The sequence below is a fragment of the Grampus griseus genome (genome assembly GCF_964374135.1).
Source record: "Grampus griseus genome assembly, chromosome: 8".
Lineage (NCBI taxonomy): Eukaryota > Metazoa > Chordata > Mammalia > Artiodactyla > Delphinidae > Grampus > Grampus griseus.
The window spans coordinates 64,582,044-64,606,810 of NC_139002.1; the positions used below are offsets into that span (position 1 = coordinate 64,582,044).

General features: G+C 38.0%; 1 protein-coding gene across 3 annotated transcripts in view; it reads right to left on the bottom strand.

Moving 5' to 3' along the window:
• DENND5A (DENN domain containing 5A) overlaps positions 1-24,767 on the bottom strand; it is a gene marked incomplete at its 5' end in the record, with an annotated part of 104,514 nt that overhangs the window by 42,429 nt on the left and 37,318 nt on the right. For all 3 annotated transcript variants that reach the window (XM_082659686.1, XM_082659684.1, XM_082659685.1), the window contains 6 exons: positions 323-538; positions 1,722-2,039; positions 9,679-9,866; positions 19,218-19,875; positions 21,582-21,691; positions 22,453-22,524. In XM_082659686.1, the coding sequence (XP_082515812.1) occupies positions 323-538; positions 1,722-2,039; positions 9,679-9,866; positions 19,218-19,875; positions 21,582-21,691; positions 22,453-22,524 (1,562 nt within the window). The remainder of the gene's footprint in view (positions 1-322; positions 539-1,721; positions 2,040-9,678; positions 9,867-19,217; positions 19,876-21,581; positions 21,692-22,452; positions 22,525-24,767) is intronic.

Consider the following 24,767-nt stretch of genomic DNA (forward strand, 5'->3'; position numbering starts at 1 on the left):
GATATCCTGAAACTTTGACACACTGGCCCGTTTAACTTACTCAGGTAACCTACTGTGGCAACCAATGTTCCCAGAATCCTGATGTTCAACCTGCATGCACATCTTTGCCTAAGAGAGCTCTTTGACTGAAGGTAAACCACCTGATAGCAATAACCAGCACTCTGCTCTAAAGCAAGCAGACCTTATATTTTATCAACATCAGAAGGACCATGAACTTGTTTCCACCACATATTATGAAAGAAAAACTCATCTTCAGTCACATCTTTAAGAGAGTCTGGCATGTTCTCATTTCTTACCACCTCCCCAGTGGGATTATACTCACTTTGTCAAAGTTTTGCATCTGCTCCCTGTTGGTAAACCAGGACTCCTTATCCTGGCTGGGCTGAATGACAAACACCTCATAATCTGCAAACATCTGAGTGAAACGATTTGCAAAAACTTCCCGGATCTGAATGTTTAGCTGGTAAATCCTTAGTTCTTCTTCATCACACTGAACTTTGAGATCCTTATTGCTGCTGGGGTCTTCACGTACTTCCAGCTACAAAAACAAAACAAAACAGTTGAGAACATGCAAGCTTTTCCTTTTATCCCAAAGAAATGCAACTCATCCTTTGCCCCGCCCCCCGCCAATGGTCATTTACTTTTGCAGCAAATGGAGAAAATAAACAAAAGAGAAAAAAATGGGAAGAAAAGAAAAAGAAAGGAATTCTGACATGGAGAAGAGATAAATCAGGGTGTTCCACTTGCAGGTACCCAGCAACTCAATGAAAGTGGAGAGGAACTCATTACAAGCAGAGAGAGATTCAGCAATAGAGGAAAAGACACCAGTTATCTCAAGGGTCAGGGAAAGGAAGCAGTCTGGGAAGTCAACAAGAAAATGATAATGCAAAGCAACAAGGTCAGACTCTGGTTTTCCCTTCATCTCTTTGGTTTTTCTCCCCCATATCACTTTCCCTATCTTTCTCCCTAAAAATGTTTCCTTACTGGTTTTCTTAACTTTTTTAATCTCTCTAAATACTTCTCTGCTCTTCTTTAACTGGCCATGATTTTTCTTTTTTAATATCTGCTCTACTAACTAAACAAATCAGGAAAATGAAACATTTCACACTTCACTAAAAAATAGCCCAACGAAATGATTACATTACCCCATTTTATATGTAATTGAAGAAAGTAATTTAATAGTGAGAATGGGTAGGGTGAAGAGATGGGTAAACAACTACACAAAGCGGACAGTCTCATCAAAGTCAGGAAATGCAAAGTTAAGTACATCCCTGGGAAGAGCAGAGGACTAGAATTCAAGAGGACCAGGTTCTAGCCACAAGGCAGCCACACAGAAGCATTTAATCTTAGGTAAAACACTCAGGATCTCTAAGTCAACAATTCCTGCTCTATGTGCTTTAGGATGCTGTGAAATTCACAAGGCAATGGATCTGAAAGAAGTCTGAACACAAAGATTGCCACCACCATCCCTCCAAGACTCTCTGCAGTAGTGTTTACAGAGAATGACAGCAGCTTCTCCTTGATGTTGAAGTGAGAAACTACCGAGATTTAGATTCAAGTAGCAGAGCTAAATGTTTGCCAGAGCTAAATCCAGAGTCTCCCACACAGAGCATCCTTTCAGTACTCACAGATATGCCTTGCCCTGAACTGGGTGCCTTCTCATTCCACACTTTATTTCACCAAGACAGCACCTTAGCATAGACCCATATACAGCATCATACCTTCTCCAGGCTCACCCCAGTCCTCTTGACCAAGGCCTGCAGGCGGGCGATAGTTTCGTTCTCCTTGAGGAACTCGTAGGAATGTAAAGGGGAGCCTGCAATGTTCCCATTCCTCTTGTCGGAGACGAGCTCAGAGGCCCGGAGCCTCTTCAGCTTGGAGGCACTCTCGCTACAGTGAAGGTTCCCTTCCGGGGGAATGCCAAATGCCATGAGAATCTCAGAGACTTCCTGGACAAACTCCAATTTGTTGGGAAACTGAGGCAAGTCCTCCGGCAGCTCAATGAAGTGGTTGTCAATGTCCACAAAGCAGAGGTTAGCCTGGCAGTCAAAACATGATGAGGAGTGTGAACAACTCCAAAGTATTAAGGAAGAAGCTTTAGAGGGGATAATGAACAAGAAAGGAAAGAGCAAACGTCTGCAATGGGCATAACTTAGGTATGGTTAAAGAAGATGGGGTGGAAGGAGGTAGACCTGAGTTCCAGTCTTCCCCTGATGCTTTCTAGTTGTGGGATCTTGGGAAAGTTACATAACTCTGTTTCCTCAGCTATAAAATGGTGATAAAAACAACTTATCTTAGAGACTGATAAGGATTACATAATGACATAGATGTTTAGCATCTAGCACAAAATTCTCATATATAGTAAGTGCTCATAGAATATTTGTTGAGTTCACAAATTCTTAAAAGAGTAAAAAGAATGCTAGGAGTGTGTCAGAAAGTCTAGGTTCCAGACCTGAATCTGTCACTATCTCCCTATATGACCCTGAGCATACCAGTATCCCTTTCTGAGCCTCATTTCTGATTTGTAAGATTTGATGGCTGGTCTTGATTTTTGTGCTTCCTTCTGGCTTTAAGATTGCTTCTGAGAGGATGTAGAGAGACAGTACTTTCATACATTGCTGAGGAGGCAGGTAATCTGGATTAACAAAAAATAACCTGGCAATATCTATCCTTATTTTATAGACATAACTGACACAGGGAGGTTAAGTAACTTGTCCAAAGTCACACAGCTAGTAAGTAGGAGAGCTGGGATTTGAACTCAGCTAGCCTGACTTCAGTCATACCCTCAAGCTCTTAACCATACATTCTTCTCCTTAGAGGTCTTACAAATTTCTTGTTCAATTTAACTTAAATATTTTATAGTTCTCATCCCTGTTGGAATTTTCTTGCAGTGCAGCTATTAATTAGAAAAGCTTTTTATTTTTGTGTATTTATTTTATAACCATGAACCTGTTCTAGCCAAGACAACTGTCATTTCCTTCACTGCAGAGCATTATTAAATGCTTAAGTGTTTGTTATAGCAAGGATAATAATATTACCTATGTCATAAGTTTGTTTTGAGGATTATGAGACAATTAATGTCAAGGATTTAGGACAGTGTTAGTATACAATAAATGTCAATTAACATTGCTATTATCACTGTGGAATATAAAACTCCAATAAATGAACACACACACACACACAATATATATATTGTATTACTAAACAGGAAAATTCCATAATGAAAAGATGCTAATAATTCCCACATTTATTTGTAAATTTAATGTAAATTTTTTTAAAATCCCAGAAAGATTTTAATTTTTTTCAAGGGAGTATCTGATGAATTGATTCTGAATCTTACCTAAAAAAAGAAAAGAAAAGAATAGCCAAGAAAATTCTGAGGGGAGACTTGCCTTGCTGGGTTCTATTACAAATATAAAACAATGGGACTTCCCTGGTGGTCCAGTGGCTAAGACTCTGCACTCCCAATGCAGGGGGCCCAGGTTCAATCCCTGGTCAGGGAACTAGATCCTGCATGCCGCAACTAAGAGTTTGCATGCTGCAACTTAAAATCCCACATGCTGCAACTGAAGATCCCACATGCCTCAACAAAGATCCCACGTACCACAACTAAGACCCGGCACAGCCAAATAGATAAATAATATTTAAAAATAAATAAATAAAGTGTTTTTTAAAAGAAAACAAATATAAAACAATAATCTATTGGAAAAGAACAGTCTTGAACAGACCCATTTATTGTGGATGAATTATTCAATAAATGTTTGGGGGACAAATGACTGTACATTTAGAAATGTTAAAGTATAATACCATACTCAAAAATAACTTTGAGATAGACTGAAGATTTAAATATAAAAAATAAAGCCACTTTATGTTTTAAAAAAGAATCTCTACCTTTTAGAGATACATACTAAATATATGATGACATAATAATGCTGTGTGAGATTTGCTTCAAAATAATCCAGTAGGGTAAATGGGAAAAGAGTGGAGGATATAGAAAGAAGAGTGGCCATGAGTTGATGATTACTGTGTAATGATGGATGCTAGTCTCTTTACTCTTACATGTGTTCAACATTTTCTATAACAAAAAGTGAAAAAATAAATACCCCCACAAAAGTATTAAAAGAAAATATAAAAGATTACTATTATGCCTTAGGGTAGAGTTGGACTTTCTAAACTTTATACAAGGCTAAAAAACATAAAGGTAATTACTGCCATAAAAATAATTAAAGATAATCTGAGAAACAATAATTGTCATACATAACATGTAAAAGGTTAACATCCAAAGAAATTATTGAGATAAAGATAATTTACCCAGCTGAAAAATGGAAACAGGTTATAAAAGGCAAACACAGAAGACGTTTCGCTTAATTAACTTCAAATATATGAAAAGATGTTCAATTTCACTAATAAACCAAGAAATGCAAACAAAATATTTTTTACCTCCTGGATTAGCAAAGATTTAAAAGATTTATAATGTCCAATGCTGGCAAAGTTACTAGGAAACAAACAACTCATACACTGTTATTGGGAATGTGAACTGACAACTTTCGGGGAACAATCTTAAAGAAATTCTTTTTTTTTTTTTAACCAGTCCAACCCAAGAACTAGAAATTACCAATATTTTTATCTACTTATGTACTCCCCAATCCCATCCCTCAACCTACACAGTCCCACCCCTGTAATCACTATCCTGAATTCTGTTTATCATCTTTTTGCCTTTTGTTTTTTATCACGTATGTATAGTACATGCCTTTAAATTTTTGCTTGTTTTTGAATTTTATAAAAGGATTATTGTTCTTTACACAGTCTTGTGGTACTATTTTTCTTCACTGAACATTAAGTTACTAAGACTCAGCCGTTTTGTTGTATGTAGCTACCCATTATTCATTTTCACTCTTGTATAATATTACACTATGTGGATATACTACAATTTATTCATCAATTTTCCCATCAAAAGGCATTTGACTTGCTTCCTGTTTATTGTTTTTACATTGTTATACATGTTTTCTTGGACACGTGTGCAAGATCTTCTCTTGGGTATATCCTAGGAGTAGAACTGCTACGTTGTGAGGCATGCAAATGTTCAATTTTATAAGGCCTAGCTGTGTTCCAAAGTGCTTATAACAATTTACATTTTTACCAACAATCTAAAGTGATCCTACTGATCCAAATATTTCCAAAACTTGGTATCATCAGATTTCTTAATATTACTACTTTAGTGGGTACATTTATTTACACTTCCCTGATTGCTAGTGAAGAAATGTGTATTTTTTGTACAATCCCTCTTCATGTCTTTAGCCCATTTTTCTATTGGGATGCTTATCTTCTGACTGATTTGTAGGAGTTCTTTATAACCTCCTGATGCTAACTCTTCATAGGCTATATGTGTCCTACACATATCTTCTCCTAGTTTTTATTTTTTCATTTTAAGATGTCTTTTTCTTAACTAAAAAAATCAGTTATCAATCTTTTATTTTATGGAAAGTGCTTTCTTCATCTTGTTTACAAAGTCCCTACCTACCCAGAGGTCAAAAAGGTATATATTAATATTTTCTTCGAGAAGATTTAAATTTTTCTTTTTGACATTTAACTGCTTAATCCGTCTCAAGTTGATTTTGTTATGGCATTGGGTAGGAATCCTTCTTTACTTTTTTTCCCTATGGACAAGCAATTTTTCCAGCTCTGTTATTAAAAAGTTCTTTGGCATGGTATGTTTATTATATATCAAAATACTGTTCCACTGATCCTGCTGTTTATCCCTGTACCAGTAAGTCTTGTATTCTAAGAGGCAGGAGGACCATATAGTAAATCCAGATTAATATAACTATTCCACAAACTCTCAATCTATTGAAACTGCATGTTTTAACATGTCCATGTATGCATTCATTCAATACACATTTGCTGAGTGCATAAATTACTCCATTTACAAATCTATAATAAAGAGAACTTTCCCATATCCAAGATTCAAAAATTAGAAGAATCACTTTAAATTTCACCTTCTAGAGTTCCTCCACTAGATAACAACTTTAAACCCGTCCTTGTTAAAGAGACGATAAATGTTGAACACCTAAAAATAACACCTATTTTTTGTTTATTCCTCTAAGATTTTAAAATTATAAGTGCCTTCAGGCCAAGCAATTAAAAAATATAGTAAAGACAGAATTAAATCATCTAGTCATGAAGCTCACCTGCCTCATGAGCCTGTCCATACAGCTAACAGAAGAAAAGCACTGTGACCCACCAGAAGCACACAGTGCAATCATTTATCCTCTTGGTCCTCCTCTCTTTCGAGGAGAAAACCAGTTTGTCCAATAGGAAACATAAAGGCAGCTAAATACAACTATAACCACTCGACAATGCTTGGCTGGCTTTTCTTCCACTGCTATTGACCAAACACAGAATGTCCGTAAAGAACTTTATAAACTCCAAATGCTGTATCCACATATTGTAGATACTCCTAGATAGAGGTGGCCAGAGGAAAGAAAGCAGCTCAGGCACACTTCACATATTAAGATAGGAGCCTCTGAGACACTACTAGCCATTCTTTGCAGAGTTGGGCCAAAGCAGGTAGGGGTAAGAAGGCAAAATGAAAAGGGGGCCATTCAATTACTAGACTCATACAACAGCCTCACGCTTTCTCCTCTCAGTACTCAGAGGGCTCTGGCAAACAGAAGTAACTTACAAACCTACCTCAAACCCCTCATGCTCCCCCTTCCTCACCTGAAAAGAGGCCAACTCCTGCAAAACAGCTTGGGAGACAAGAAGCAACCTGGAAGGGGCACTGAACCCAAGTGATCAGTCTTCCTCAGTTAACCTCCTGTCTCGCTGGGAGAGGCCATGGGAAGACTTTGCTACTCTGGGGTAGTGATCACATGGATATCCCAAACCACAAAAAGTTTCCCAAATCCTTTCCTGCAAAAGGTCACAGTGGCCCTTCCCAGGCCTGAGTTTCCACCACCAAATCACAGACAGCCTCACTGGCTAGTCTATCTTCAAATTATTCACTGAAGGGGAGCTCAACAGATAACTGGGGAAAAGCTATTGAAAAAGTATCCTGAGAAAGGAGAAAAAAAAAGTAGGAAAGAAAGAGAGGCCCAAGATAGAAAGAAGTAACACCCCTTTCCCCTGACATAGCTGTGGAAGAACTGCCTCCTTCCTGTGCTCAGACAATGAAACCCAAAAGAGAAGCACAAGACAAAGAATGTCTCACAAAGGCAGCTCAGCACTCTCACTTGCTCAGGGCCAGCTGAGCTCATGTGCTGGTGTAAAAAGAAACAAAGGGCTTTTCACAGACTTTTGATGCCCAAAGATAGGGCAGCAACTGATGAATTCTGACTTGGGGGGTTAGAGAATGTACACTCTCCATGTCTCTGGACAAAGTCCCTTTTATAAGTCTAATGTGCCCCCACCCCACTACCCTGATGGTGCCCACCTGCAAAGGCCCAAGTGCATTTCCCAGCCTCAAGGCTTCCTTCTAGCATCGTAAAGATACCACAGGATGGCCACCAAAATGTTGAAAGTAGTTATCTCTGGGTGGTAAAATCTGAGGTAATTTTTACATTATACTTTTGTGCGTTGTTAGAATTTTTAACTATAAATGTATCATTTCTGAGATATTCCAAAGCTGTCTTTCAGAGATATTATCACGCTCCATTCACTATGTGTACGTTTCATGGTGCTTTACTCCTTGAAAAAGCCAGTCTTTTCTCTCCAGCCTAAAGTTTTCCATGGGGACTGCACAGACTCAGATATCCCAGAGGTTATCTGCTAAAAATCAAGTTAGAAAATATCCAGCTACGTAACTGTCTGCACAAATATGTGAACTTCAGAGGAACAGGCTGGATGAAGTGGGACTCTGAAACCCTAGAACTGCTTATGAAATACACAAAGGTATTCTACAATCCCACTGTCACCACTCCTTCTCAAGTAGACCACAAGGAGAAGCAGAGTACAAAAGATGCAGCAATGGCGGAGGCTGCAAAAGTGGAGAATCCAATATCCCAGAACAGTGAAATTTTGGGTTTCTCAAACAACCCACAGTTTCTCAGTCCTGTTAAGAAAACTGCTGGTCTCCCAGAAGCCTCTTCACACACCCACATACATGAAGCACACACAAAATAATGCTGAGAGAGCCTACAGGAAATAGAACTTGCCCCAAGTATACAGCAAGCTGATGCCAAAGATGAAAATAAAACAGAAATCTGGCTTCTGGCCTAGTGACCCATTTATCACATTATGCATGCCTCTTCAGCTTTCTACCTTCAATCATTTTCTACTGTTATTCTTTCTTTTTTTTTTAACATCTATATTGGAGTATAATTGCTTTACAATGGTGTTTTAGTTTCTGCTTTATAACAAAGTGAATCAGCTATACATATACATATATCCCCATATCTCCTCCCTCTTGGGTCTACCTCCCTCCCACCCTCCCTATCCCACCCCTCTAGGGGATCACAAAGCACCGAGCTGATCTCCCTGTGCTATGCGGCTGCTTCCCACTAGCTATCTGTTTTACGTTTGGTAGTGTATATATGTCCATGCCACTCTCTCACTTCGTCCCAGCTTACCCTTCCCTCTCCCCATGTCCTCAAGTCCATTCTCTAGTAGGTCTGCGTCTTTATTCCCGTCTTGCCCCTACATTCTTCATGACATATTTTTGGTTTGTTTTTTAGATTCCATATATATGTGTTAGCATATAAAAGATAAAAATCTTCCCCCCAAAAATCATTGGTGGAAGGATGAGACAGAGTCATGTTGATACCAGTGTGTGCATAGTCCAAAGTCTTCTTCCCAGGCCTTGCTGTTGACTACGAAATTCAGAGTAGGAAAGGCCTTCCCCCAGCTAGTTTCATACAAGCCACAAAATGACCAAAAGAGGTAGACCAGTCCTCTTGGTAATTCTAGGAAAATAAAAACCAAGACAATCTTATTTCTGATGATGCTTTAAATCTATTTTAGAATGGAGTAGTAAATAAACAAATATATTTTTTTAATCAATTATTTTAGTATTTGAAACAATAGGAAAGAGGAGCAGGCCATCCTCACAGCAAGGGAGGAGAAGCATCCTCTCAAGGCCTTCCTTATCTTGAGCAAGGAAAGTTTTCAAAGCTACATTCAGTACTACAAGAATCACTATGATCAGGTCAACTTTTACAGAGTAACTGTGGCCTATAAAACAAAACCACTGATTTATTAATACATGTCTGGCTACTAAAGCAGTTATAAAACTATATTATGTGGAATTCCTTTAAAAAATAGGGGGTAGAAAGTACAGAAGTAAAATACAATTTAAATGTATGATAACTGTTAAAGCTAAGTATTGAAAACACTGAGATTCACTATGCTACTCTTCTGTGTAAGTTTAAACTTTTACATAATAAAAAGATTTTCTTAAAAATATGTAAAATATCATGTTTGAAAAAGGCAGTTCACAATAGTATAAACAGAGATTATTATAAAAGTATGTCAGGTGATAGAGGAAACAGGTGTTTCTGGAATTATATAAATTGAGCTAAATGTTCATTGTTTTTACTTTTTTCCTGGAAAGTTGTTTGTGTTCCCCAAGATAAAAGAAAATAAACTTGGTGATACCACCCTGGGCTCATCCCAAAGCCCTTCTCTCCCAAATCCTGTATCAGGGCCACAGGCACCAGCACCCAAGCTCCACGTTTTTCTTACCTCTTGAGGCAGCTCCAGTTTTGACCGGTCATCCAGGCCATTGGAATGCAAGCCCATCAGGTATGGCACAGGAGCATCTAAGAAATGTAGGAGAGAAGCTGGGAGAATAGGAACATAGACATGCTGCCACTGGAAAGGAAACATGAGAGCTGTAATTGTCTCCGCCACAGTCATCAGTCTCTGGTAATCTAGGTCAAAAACAAAACACACACAAAACCAGTCAAAAACAAGGTACTTGCTTCTCAAATAGTAAGTTAAAATCTTCAACACAATTTCACATTTAGAAAGGAACAGGATAAATTTCAGCAAGGGTATGCTCAGAGTATGATTCCCTTGTGGGTATCAGAGAGACAACCCAGAGACCTCAATGAACCACAAGCTGAAGTATACCCCCCCACACACAGGTCCATGCTAGTAATAAAATTTAATATAGAAATACAATTTAGAAAAAAAGAAATACAATACGTATCATAAATAGTACCTTGCTCCGAATACTAAACCAGAATGTTAAGTAGATTCTCTTCAGTAGAAGGAGAATGGGGAAGTGGAAGAAAAAGAAAAGGAACAGTGGTCTAGTCTCTGTTCAGCATGAATGTCAAAACACCTCATTTACCACTCACATGTCTGCATTCTACTAGGAGCTGATGTGAACTTTGCCTTCAAGATCAAGCCCAAAGAACCTTCAAGCATGCAGAGGCTGGTTTTCCACACTAGCCAAGTCTGCCTTCCACCTGGCAACCTTTCTTGAATGGTAACAGCATGAAAGTGTCATTTTAACACTTTGATAAAAAGCTCCCCTAGAACCTGAAAGACCCAGAAGATTGACTTTCATTACTCAAAACTCTTATTCTAGGTCAGAGAGCATATCTTGGAAGAGAAGCTTGTGCTCAAAGCTTAGCTTTTCTTCAGAATGCAATTTCTAGACTTGTTTTATTTTTAAAATGAGTAAAAAATACATCAGCAAAGCCAATACAATAGATTGAGATTTAACACATTACTATTTACAAATGGTATGATGGTTTCAGACACTTAAAGACAAAGTAGGAACATCAATTTTAAAATCATATGAGTAATATCCTCCTGGAATGGCTGATTTCAAATGAGTTTTCACAGGAGCTAAACAGTTTTATGCACTAAAAACTCAGCCCACCATTTAAGCAAATCCCAGCTTGGTTCATAAATGAGTAATAAATAACAAAAAGCTTTCCAGAGAATGAAGAAGAATGAGTAGGAAGTGAGCAGAAGCTGATATATATCAACTAGGTTTTAGCAAAGCAGCCTTTGTGCTCACCAGTAAAACTTTGGAGCAGCTTACCACCTTGCTCCTGGCTAAGCATGACCTGGAAATAGTTTTTTTTTTAACTAGTAATGCAAATAAATAAAAACTGATGACTAAAACTTCATCATCTCAAACATTTTGAGTACACTCTAAGGAAGTGCCTCACGCTTCTTCGGGGAAAGCTAAGGCATTTGATAGATAATAGGTAAGTGATGTAAAACAATCAGTGGGTAAAACTGAGCTCAGAGATTTGGTCATCAATAATGATTTTTAAAAAAATACAACTGATTTAGCAGAAGGACAAAAGAGCGCAAGCTTTTCATATTCACTAAAATCAGGAACAGACTGATAAGAGTTCAAGAAGAAAGTCGATCTCATCTTTCACTGTGCCCCACAAAGCACTGCCATTCCCATATTAAAGACTATTTGGTGAGGACCCTCTCCCAATTGAAGCAACAACAAAAATATTTCACAAATTACAAAAAAAAATAAAAAACTCTTTCAAGGATTAAATAGATAATCTATATAGCCTTTCAGAAAAAGTATTTACTCCAACGTGAGAGTAAGCAACAACTGAGGAACAAAATTTAGGCCACTGCAAGTTCTATCTTCAGCCTCTTCTGAGATATCTCAGTTCCATGGGGCACCTGTACAACTTGGCTTGTTATCTTTCTGTTGAAATCTTCCTGCTCTATGATTATTCTAACAATTATTATTAAGAAGAATTCTAATGATTCTCTAGGCGAGGCCTCAGTTTTTGTATCTTTCACCTCTCTTTTCTAGATATGAATGCCTGTAAATAATCTACTAAGCAATAATCTTGAGAATCTCAGACATGATAAGAATATACTTTAAAATTCAAACTTAAGATGATCAAAAGAATGTAAAGGTGTGGGAGAAAACCTCCAAGAGATATTTAAAGCTGAAGGTCCAGTCTTACTGTGTCCCAACACTGGCACTTAAACACACATTTTGAATAAATATTACACTGAATAATTTCTCCCCCGTTTCAGTGTACACACACCATTTCTGGGTTTTTTTAAAAAAGGCAGGAAGGAGCAAGGCCTTTCCAATCATGTGAAAACCAAAAAGCTGCTGCTTTTACCGAAAGTCAATAAAGCAGGTGCTACTCCTTTACGTGGCTGGCATTCCTGACAGGTCTGCTCAGAGACAAGAACATCTCATAGGGGTCCAACAGACACTGAGTAAAGGAGTCCCTGAAATGCCTTCCTCATGAGGCTTCCTGGACACTGGACTGCTTGCTCCTTATAGTGTACCTAGTTACAGTGTCAGGGAACATCTATCTACTCTCTAATCATGAAACAGGGCACGCTGAAGTCTGAAGGAAGGGGCTTCCTCTGCTCCATAAAAGCAGCCTTTTCAATAGCACAGACATCTAGTTCTGGTTTTTCCCTACTCTTCAGGATGAGTCTAATCCAGTATCTGAAACTCAGCCCACTTATTTCTGCTAGAGTGGGTAACCTTATTCGCCTCAGATTGAAATCCCTGAAGAATTCCCTGTGATGCACTTGAAAGTGTGCTATTCTTAGAAACAAAACACTTTAGGGGATGAGAAATCATCTCCTCTTTCAAGGCTAAACTGCTTTCCATTTATATGGTTTGGTTTTACAGATACTAGAAACTTGGAATTTTATGGCCTCTCTGGTCTGAGTTGTGGGTTTCGTTTTCCCTACATTTTTGTATTTTAAAAAAGCAACAACTCATCTTGAAGGATGGCCTAATAAACCATGCCTCCGGGATCCATCAACCCGTGGTACCCACACTAGGATGCTGACCTCCCAGAGCTGTAAGCAACAGCACAAAATCCATTTCTATACACCAGTACAAACGATAAAATCAGTACCTCCTTTGCCATTGCCTGTCTCTGTGCTCATCATTCCAAGAAGGTGAAACTAATAAATAGGAAACAGATGAAGGTCATCTGCATCCAAAGAGTTTTAGCCAATCAAAATCAACTGGAAACACTTCAGCTCGAGGCAACTCTCTGGGTTTTCTCACAGCTCCCATAATGCTGTAATGAGCAATTACTTTTAACAAAAGGAGATAACGCAAAGCATACTGGGATTACAACCACTTCTGAGTGGTGAAGAGAGAATAATCAGCACATTCTTATGACTTCTCTCTGTGCAGAGAAAGACATTAGGCTTGGGATCACTTTACAGATAAGTTCACTCCTAAAACAAACTACAGGGAAGTTCCTGCAAATCAGAAATTGAATTAGAAACTGTCCTTGCATACTCACACTTCTGTGAAAATTGTATGAACAAGGATGTTTCTCATGCAATCTCTGTTCTTAGGAAACAACCCAATCTATGTCCTGATATCTCCAAGATAAACTGTTAAATGAAAGAAGGTATAAAACAATGATTAGTATGCTCCCATCTGTGTTGTTTTTAAAAGGTATACATGCTGTATATGCAAGGAAACAGGAAACAGTGATAAGTCTTAACACGTCACTGTACATACACCCTTTTGTAATATTTTAAATTTCTACCATATGACTGAAATGCTTTTTTTCCAAGTTTTACTTTAATATACCATATGTATATCAAAATGTATATAATTTAAAGAATATTATAATTAATACATGTGCACCACAACATTAAAAATAGTGCATTATATAAAAGTATTTAGGAGGAGGGCATAAAAAAAATCAAGAGATTATTTCACAAGGGTAGGATTTTAGATCAAAAAGAAAGGGAAACAGGGACTTCCCTGGTAGTGCAGTGGCTAAGAATCCGCCTGCCAATGCAGGGGACATGGGTTCGATCCCTGGTCCGGGAAGACCCCACATGCCGCGGAGCAACTAAGCCCGTGCGCCACAACTACTGAAGCCCGCATGCCTAGAGCCCGTGCTCCGCAACAAGAGAAGCCACCGCAATGAGAAGCCCACACATCGCAACGAACAGTAGCCTCTGCTCACCACAACTAGAGAAAGCCCGCACAGCCAAAAAAAAAAACATAAGGGAAACATTCAATTCTCTCTGCACTGTTTGTCCACACATTATTTATTTGTTTTAAAAAACTATTATTTCATTAGGGATGCACAAGAAACTTGATCTCCGGCTACCACAGGAAGGAGAGAGGAAGGAGATTTCATTTTATTCCCTTTAAAATTGTTTTGATTGCATGCCTTGAGTTTGCATTACTTTTGCAAAAAAAACAAAAACAAAAACTAATGCAAGGTTATGTATAAAATAAGCTACAAGGATACATTGTACAACATGGGGAATATAGCCAATATTTTATAATATGTATAAATGGGGTATAACCTTTAAAAATTGTGAGTCACTATATTGTACACCTGTAACTTATATACTATTGTGCATCAACTATACTTCAATTAAAAATTAATTTAAAAATACTAATTATGCATTTGTTTCCAAGCTTGTCTGCACTAGTTGAACTTATTACTGGGTTGTATAATTTAAACAAATATTATGTAAATAAATGGTAAGATATGAGGACAAAAAAAAAGAACTGTTTCTCTGAAAACAAAATTAAATGCTTTAAAAAGACTCAGCAAAGCAAAGTTACTAAAAATACAGCAATTGAATTAGGCATATCACTTAAGTGCAAAAATCTTGGGAAAACTAGCATCTACTATGGTTCTTTTGCAAGGTCCTTTAAAAGTTCTCGCTCCACTTTAAAAACTGGAAAACTCAGTGAATGAATTATGGGTGAGATTTATGCAATAGAAACAATGCAGACCCCTGATTAGTGGATCCATAATCAAAGAAAATGCACAGACACTTCATCAAAAGATTGGTGATTATACAGTCATATGGTTTAAATTAAAATGTTTAAGGGATGTATATATCCTTTTAGGATTCCCAAACTTACGTGACTTTTTCAATTATCGAATTCACTACGCTACTAAATCACTTCAGATAAAGAACTTCTGCTCTCTGTATAATTTTAAAACAACCACTAAAATATATGCTATTAAAGAAAAACTCTCTCTATAGGGACCAAAGAACAAATATTATCCAGTAGTAAATAAAATGATCTACACATATCTTAAAAAAAAGATTTTCCCTAAATAACACGTCTTTTCTATTCAGAAGGCAGGACATGTAGTGGGCAACACCAACTCTGAGTGCTGATGGCATGTTTTTCGAGGGCCAGAGAGATTTCCATCCACATGAGTCCTCTGAATCATAAAAAAAATTACTTCAAGAAAACCAACCTGAACTGTTTCAAGTACTCTATTAACAATAGAGAACACAATCTACATCCAATAAAAGGCAATCCACTGCATTTTAGCCTCAGCCATGCTCAGCAATGCCCAGGAAGTTTTCGGAAAAAGTTTTTTTTAACTGTGCTAAGCATGACTTTTAGGTCCTGAGTTCAATTTGATTCTACACACACACCTTCTCAACTGCCTTCAAATCTCTTAAAATCATTATGTATACAATAACCCATATTCTGGGAAATATAAGAAGGAGCACTGAAGGAAAAAATGTTACCTACCATATTTCTGGTTTTAATCCTCCTTTTCTCACCTTTAAACATCCCCAACTGCATCATAGGTATTAAAATGTCACTGCACATTTTAATACCCTATCTGGTTTGGTTTCTCCTCTGTTCTGGTCTAAACCAGACAGTCTTCACTACTCAACCAAGTCTCTGTTTCAAAGTACAGTTGACCTTTGAACAACAGGGGGGTTAGGGGTGCCTACCACCCACACAGTTGAAAACCCGCATATAACTTTACAGGTGGCCCTCTGTATCCACGGTTCCACATCCAAGGATTCAACTAACCATGGATCATGTAGTCCTATAGTACATATTTACTGAAAAAGATCCACATATAAGTAGATCCGTGCAGTTCAAACCCATGTTGTTCAAGGGTCAACTGTTTTGCCCAGCTCCAGTCAAGAAACAGTAACTAAAAAAGCAACAAGAATTGTACAACTCTATACTTCACTCAGAGACAGAAATCTGAAACATCATTATTTTAAACAAGTTGCAAAGTAAAACCTCAGGAATCACATTTTAGTCAACAGACGCTTTTGTTCAGTCTGCAGTGTTCAACAAGAACGTTGTTACCAACGTTTAAAAATCAAAAATTTCATGTAAAAAATCTGGGTCCTCATGAAAAACTGGAAGACCTAGTAACATTAGGCCAGCATTTCCACAAGGAATTAATTGGAGCTAACTAGTGGCTGTCCACTTTAGATGGGGTACATGCTCTTCAATTCAACATAGTCTCCATTACTTCACCTTCAGAATCCAACCATATCATACCACTTCGCTGTTACCTCCCTAGTCAGAGACAACATAATCTCTCACTTAGATTGTTAAAATGGCCTCCTAACTAACATTATCCAGACTCTGCCCATGGACCAAATCTGGGACATCTGACCATCAAAATAATTAATCATAGTAATGGCCTATATAACCTACTGAATAAAATAAAAATCTGTGAGTCCATACGATAATAAACAAACAAGGGAGAATGAAATGTTCTTCCTCACAGTAAAATGCAACCATCCTGGTAACTGGTTCAGACTAGAATCATCAATGGATGTTAAAGCTATTAGGCAAAATTTTGAAGAGAAACAGTATATTTACAGGGTTTCTCCCACAAATTACTTCTTAATTACAAAGGGAAAAATGATAACTTTCCAGTTAAGAAGCTCAGCAGACATCGTCTTAACCAAGTGATCAAATTAACATTACCAAAAATGGGACAAATGAACACCATGTGCCTCCTATGATGATAAACAGACATTATGTGCCTCTAGATACAATGCACTGAGAGAACCACAACATCACTTCTGTGATATTGCAGCCAAAAATTTATAACCTGAATCTAGTCATGAGGAAACATCAGACAAACTGAAATTGAGGGACATTCTACAAAATACCTTGCCTGTACTCTTCAAAAATGTCAGTCATTAAAGACATGAGGAATTTACTACTAAAAGCAATGCATGTTACTGGACTAAATCCTGGACCAGGAATTTTTTAAAAAAATTATCATTCACTTTTATGTGAAATCTAAAAAATAAAACAAACTAGAGATTATTAAAAAAAAGGAAGAGACTCACAGATATAGAGAAGAAACAAGTGGTTACCAGAGGGGAGAAGGAAGAGGGGGAGAGGCAATATAGGGGGGTAGAGGATTAAGAGGCAAAAACTATTATGTATAAAATACGCTACAAGGGGGACTTCCCTGGTGGCACAGTGGTTGGGAATCTGCCTGCCAGTGCAGGGGACACGGGTTCGGGCCCTGGTCCAGGAGGATCCCACATGCCGCGGAGCGGCTGGGCCCGTGCGCCACAACTGCTAGGCCTGCGCTCTGGAGCCCGCAGGCCATGGTTGCTGAAGCCCGTGTGCCGGGAGCCTGTGCTCCGCAGCGAGAGAAGCCACCACAGTGAGAGGTCCGCGCACCACAACGAAGAGTAGCCCCTGCTCGCCGCAACCAGAGAAAGCCCGTGCGCAACAATGAAGACCCGACACAGCCAAAAATAAATAAATTTAAAATAAATAAATAAGCTACGAGGATTTACTGTACAACACAGGGCAGCCAATATTTTATAATAACTATAAATGGAATATAACCTTTAAAAATTGTGAAGCACTATGTTGCACACCTGAAACATATAATATTGTGTATCAACCATACCTCAATTTTTAAAAATTTATCATAACAGACATTATTGGACAATGGTAAAACCTGAATACAGTATTGTTATTTTATCAATGTTAGATTTCCTAAATTTATTAATCATACTATGGTTATGTAAAAAATATGTTCTTGTTCTTATGAAATAAAAGCTGAAGTATTGAGGAGTCAAGGAACATGGAGTCTACAATGACTCTCAATGGTTCAGTTATGTTCACACACACACAGAGATACAGTGGGAATGATAAAACAAATGTGGCTAAATGTTAATAACTGGTGTATTGTGGGAGAGTGTACAAGAGTTCTTTGAACATTTCTTACAACTCTTCTATAAGCTGGGAATTATTTCAAAACAAAAAGTCAAAACTCTTAAAACCTCCAATGACTAAGCATCTCAGAGCAACAAAGTCCTTACAATGGCCTACAGGACTCTGTACAATTTGGCCTCCTGTTAAGTCTCTAACACTATCTGCTACTACACTCCTGCTCTCTCACACCATGATATCTACCAGGCTTCCTCAATGTTCTTGAACATACCAATCACATTTTTGTCTCAGAACCTTTCTACTTCCTGTGCCCTTTGCCTAGAATACTTTTCCTAGACATTAACATGAGTTGCTCACAGAGGCCTAACATAATCACTCTATTAAATATTGGAATTTCCCTTCCCCCCAATACTATCTTCCTTCCTGTTTTATTTTTCTCCACAGACCTTATTACCACCTTACATACTACATATTTTATTTATTTATTTAATCACCTCTCAAAAAAAAAAAAGGTTGGGGGGGGAAATTCCCTGGCAGTCCAGTGGTTAAGACTCGGCGCTTTCACTGCCAGGGCCCAGGTTCAATCCTTGCTCGGGGAACTAAGATCCCGCAAGCCATGAGGCCATAAAAAAAAAAAAAATCACCTCTCTTTCCCCACTGAAATATAAGTTCTATTATAGCAGGGATTTTTATCTATTTTGTCCACCCTGAATCTCTAGCCCCTAGAATAACTCCTGGCACACAGCAGATTCTGAATAAACATGTACTAAATGAATGAATTTTATGTTACTTATCTGGCTCCTTTAATAAACATTTGTTTCCTTCTGCTCTATTTTACTGTTTTGTCCAAATCTCCTGCTCACCATCACTTAACCTCTCATTCATAAAAACAATTCAGTTGTAACAAACAAACAACAGAAAAAAGCAACACATCCTCATTTTCTCAAATATATTTTCTCAAATATAGGAAGGATCATCGTTATTGTCAGGCTGAGGAAGGGGCAGAAATAACTCTGCAGAGTGATAGAACAAAACTGATGGAAAGTCAATTTCCCATGACCATCAACTCCTGCCTCCTCTTTTCAGCATCTATCAGACGTCAGGAGGCAGGGTTCCCCTCCCAGACTGGAGTGCCCAGCAAAAGGCCACGATGATAGCCAATTAGAAATGGTAGACCTCTCATGTTCCATTAATTTGCCATCCAGCACCTACCTGCAAAAGATCTGAATTTTGCTCAAACTGTAACAGCCCTTGTCCTTTACAGTCAGCCCTACTGTATCTGATATGGAAAGAAGAGAGGCCCTATGAAGGGAGAGAGCTCTAGCAAGCACTGACTTACGCTGTGAGTAGAGCAGGATTTGAAACTCCAGAAGGGCACAAGTAAAAAGTTGAAACACATTCTCCACCCCAAGCAGTTCAAAGACCTCTTTGACAGGAAAGTCGAATAAGGGAAGCTCATTGGTACTTGGTCTCTGGCAGACAATTGGCCCATAGACCCCAGAAAACTTCAAGGACCGGCCAGGAGGTGGGAGTGGCACCTCGTAGAGTACATTGTATATGTAGCTCTCTAGGGGCAGTGGAGGGGGCTGAGGTGAAGTGACTGCCTGGTGAAGTTGTTCCAGCACACTCCGACATGCTTTCATGAAGGACATGGGCGTGATGAGGCAAATGCACTTAGAGACGTAGAGCGTATCCCGGCTAATGTCGTAGGAGTTGAAGCGCTGCAGCTTGGTCCCAGGAGTGCCTTCACCATCCTCCATGTCACTGTGGTCTCGGCCATAAGCAAGGGGAGCATGGAGGACATCATACTCAGCATTATGCATGTGGTAGAGGGTCTGCATTGCACTGCAGATCTGCTTGCTAGTCACCTCCTCATAAAATGTGAGGGAAAACCCAAATGTCCGAGAGCCATCCTCCCTTGTGATAATAAAGGCATGGAACTGAGGCTCCCTGGGATCAGCCTGGGTCTTGAATGCCAGCCCTTTGGGCATGCATAGCTGCAAAAGACACAAGGAAACAACTGGTGAGAACACTCACTGCTTATCCTCTTCTCAGAACACCATCACTACTTATTTACTTAAAGAGCACCTACTGTGCTGGGTGCCTGGGATATAAGACCAACACAGCAAAATATCTGCCCTAAAGACCTCCCATTCTAAGATATACAAGTAACTAAAATTATAATGCATTTATCAAGGCTATACAGAAATATACACAAAGTGCTAGAGGAACAAAGAACAAACAACTCAGTCTCAGCCTTCATCAGAAAAGGCTTCAGAGATGAGCTTATGCTAGGATTCATCAGGTAGATAAGAGAAAGAAGGGTATTTCGGGGGCATGAAGAAAATGCACAAAGGAGGTAAAAGAAAACTTGGAGAATTTAGGTAGGTGGTTAAGCATGACAGCATGTATTAGGAGATGATGCTAGAAATATATCTAAAAACCAGACAGATGCAACTTCATACCTAAAAATAAACAAAGTTTTAGATTCTATCAGCTCACAAGATTCTGTCATCAATAAAATCTTCTCTTTTCATAGAAAAAAAAAAAGGGTGTTCATTTCATGTAATGCAAGGAGATGACATAATTAGGATAAAGATGCACTTTCTTCACTTTAACTCAGATGGGTTATATAAAGAAACTTGGGTAGCTAATCTAACTGACCTGAATCAATCAGTTTCCATTTTCCACTTTTCCACAAACCTGGCTAAGGAACTAAGAGGAGCCTGGGTTAACAAGTACAAGGAGCTATATTATGGTATATCCATTACCCTTGAACTTGACTTCTCAAAGCCTAAGTGTTTCTAGAATATAGTATGTTAAAAGGAAATAAGCACTGGACGAGGAGTCAAAAAACTTGAGGCTGTCTATGATTCAGTTTCCTCCCCTGTGAAATGAAGATAATACAGTTTACTCTGCAATGAAGATAATACAGTTTACTCTGCATACTTCACAGGGTTATTGCATGCATCAAACAAGATCATCCTCAAAAAGCTATTAAAAAGTAACAGAGGCAGTACAAAGATATGGTTAAGAGCAGAGTTCTGGAAACAGACTATGGTATTTAAGCTTGCTCAACTGCTCCTTAGCCATTATGACCTTGAACACGTTACTTAACCTCTCTGGATCTTAGTTTCCTCACCCATAAAATATGTGTCTGTGGCTGTGTGTGTTTACTTAATATTATCTACATAAGGGGTATTGTGAGGATTAAATGAGTTAATTCATGTATAATACTTATCACAGTGCCTAGCACAAAGTGAATACTCAACACACGTTAGCTTATTCATGGTAGTATTCGTCTACAAATTTAAAATGCTGCCCTATCTAAAATTATAATAAAACAAAAACACCCATTTCTATCATATTACTCAGATACATACAATACAGATGAAAACTGCTTTAAACCTCACTTATTGTGTAAAATCAATGCTATATGCAACCAATAGCTCAATCTCACAAAAAAAGTTCACTGACCCAATACTATGTATTTGTCTGACTCAACAGAAGCACCTTGTGACTTTTGGTATATCTGATATATTCCAAATATTTGATATAGTGATCAAAATGCAGAATCACAAACAATATGCATGTAAGAAGTTACTGATACTTGGTGGAACCACTGCTACCATAGTCTGAACTCACAATCCTACTGTGAATTACTCTGTAAATTATCTGACACTTATAGCTAACAAATACTAACCATTCCCACTGCATCTTGGTCAAAGGGATTCCAGTCCACATTCTCAGGATATCGTGCAAGGACCTTAGACTTGAATGTTCGTCTCAATGGTGTCTGCTCAAAATTTTCTCCTGCAAGAAAAAGAATGAAGCAAGTCATCTCCACAAAGTCCCCTGAAACCACAGGTTATGAATATCTGAGCTTGGTAGTCCAGCAAGGTACAGAAATGAAGGCAAAAGGGTTAGTATGCCAACCATCTAAGAACAGGAAAGGTATTATAGTTATTAGATCAGTAAGAAGCTGGAAAAGTTTAGCACGGTTAATACTGGACACTGTTAGCTACCCTGGCTTTTCTTTAAAATGAAATCATTACTACAATCTTCTTGGGAGGAGAGGGGAGAAAGCACAAGGAAAGATGAAGGATTATATCCATCATTTTTTTTTCCCTAAAAGCTACATTTCCTTTGCTTAAAGTCAACTAATAACATCATAAAAGCATAAATTATTTTAAATTCAAAATAAAGTATGCATTTCTATGATCTCTGAAAAAATACAAAGGGGATTAAAAAATTCAAGAACATTAAGAAAGCAGATTTCAGGATAAATCCAATGAGCTATTTTGTCAATTGAGAATCATTTGAAATTTCTGAAATTCTCCTTTGTTTCCCCCTTCCCCCTCCTAAAAACATTAGAGCATACTGAAATAAGAACACTGAAGAGAAAAGAGGAAGAATCAAAGAACCCAACACCTAGAGGGATACAAATATGAAAAAATCTATTGGTCGAAAAAGGCATAAGAAAGTTAGGTCAAAGGGTACAAAATGCCACTGGAGAGACTTATATAAGAGCCACCAGAATGCTTTGGGTGTTCTCAATTTTGTTTTGTTTTTACCTTCAGTTGTACTTGAAATGAAAGAGCTGGCACCATCCCTGGCTTTAGAAGCCTGTATGTACTGGCATAATGCTATATGATAAATGAAATAACATAGTATTACAATAAAGCAATGTTATTCAAATTTTTTTGACCATGACCCCAGTATGAAACAAAGTTTATATCATGAAGCAATAAACACACACATGATATATATTAATATATATAAATTTACTTAAAACAAAAATTTCACCAAAAAAATACCCTTACTATATGGAATGTGTTCTCATAATTTCTACTCTATATCATTAAAACCAAAAAGGCTAACTGCAGACCTACTAATGGTAACGATTCACAGTTTGAAAAACACTACAAAATAGTATAATGGGATGAAGAGCTCAACAGGTATTAAATTACTATAAAGCCACTAGTGCTTTTTCTAAAAGTATACCACCCAAATATTGCTTTCCCAAGGGATTAGGGAGAAGGGAACAAATTAAATGCACCTAAATATTTTGAACAAATAAATTTAGTAGGCATCATGGAAAAATATGTGGGAAGCATGATCAAGGACAATTCAATTGAATTCTATATCTATTTACTGAGTAATCATGTTATACAAGGGCCTTAGGTACTGTGGAGGATAGAGATGAACCAGATGAAACACCCATCCTCAAAGACCTTTCCATTAAATGTATAGGAAAAATAACATACACAAATAACAATTTCCCAGGAAGGTTATTATCTTGGAGGCTCAAGCTTATGTGGTCTATCCATTCAGAGCACACTTGCACAGGATCCTGTTCACAGGCTCTAGTTGATAGAATACATTCTGTTCCAACTAAAGTTTTTATAAGTTGGCTTAGAACCCAAAGGGGCTAGTGATTATTAAGGAAGATGCACTCCTCACCAACACAAGACTGGGATGAACCTAAAGTCAGATAGTCCTTCACTCTAAATCATCCCAGAGGCACCTTGAAAGTTTAAAACAGAGTTTATATTATATTACTTCTAAGGCACCTGTTCCAGAAACTAATAATGATTCCAGTCAGAGAGTTATTGCTTTTAACAATTAAAACCTTCACTTCCATTTTATCTCAGGTTTTGTCCACCATCATCATCAGAAGCCCACTTATTCATAATTTTCAACTTCTGACTCAACCTTCTTTCTGTTAGTAAAGCAAGTTCCACAACTCAATTCCTCTAATTTCTAATCCCTTCTTCCAAATTGATTTTTCTGAAACTCTTTTCTAGCAAATTTCATCTCTCAAAATACATTTCATAATCTTCACTAAATAAAACTGGCAAAATCAGCCGGCAGCTGGTAATACCAGTAGCAACAAAGCCCTACAGCTACGTTGAGCTAGTCTCAGAGTTTTCACTAACACCTGCAAAGAGTGCAAAGAGCCCACCCATGGCAAGCCTGCACTCACTGTAGAAAGTAATTAAACAACAAGCAGCTGACATAAGATCTTGTCTACAGTCTGACATTCTCAGAATGTATTTTTAAACTGCATTCAGTTCTGAGAGAAGATAACTATTTCTTCCTCCTAAGCTTCTTTATTTTTAATTGTCAGTTTGCTCATTTCTTCCTTAGTAGGCTAGAAAATCCCCTCAGTAAAAACCACGAAATATTTGAACATATACAGGAATCACGGCAGTTAGCAATGTCCTATATGGAAGCCTTTAGAGAAAGATGTTTTCCTAAGATGGCTACAAGGTGCCCCCTAAGACATGAAGAGCATTCAAAGGATGGAACAGGGGACTATTTAGGGGGAGAATTTTAAACAACCAGTGAGATGTAGAATGGAGCCAGAAGTGAACATGATGAGCTGACCTGGAGTGTAGACAAAGAGGTGGGGGAAGCTATGAATCACAGGGAGAACTGGCCTTCAGATCCTCTGTCCCCACCACTACCTCTCCACCTCCTGGCTCCTTCTTTAAACAAGCTGAGTAAAGAAGTCTTGTTAAAGAGTCAGGTTCTGAGTAAAGGCACAGAAGAGAGTGCCAATCTCAGACAAAAGTTCTTCTGTGTATTAGACTGGACCAGTAGCAGGAACATAGTCTTTTCACTGCAAGGGGAAAGAAGATGTATAAAGAAGAGGTATGAAGGCCCTGAGAATAATCGTTGTTCATTATAATCACGTCAGAAAGTAATAGAGGAAGTGTCAGAAAGTAATAGAGGAAGGAGATCACAAACCTAAAATCGTTTTGTTAAAACAATTCAATCTAAAAAAAAAAAAAAACAATTCAATCTCTCATCATTTACTGAGGGCTGAGTTTTTTGAGAATAAGCAATGGAGACTTATTGCCTCAGGAACATCTACATAGCCCCA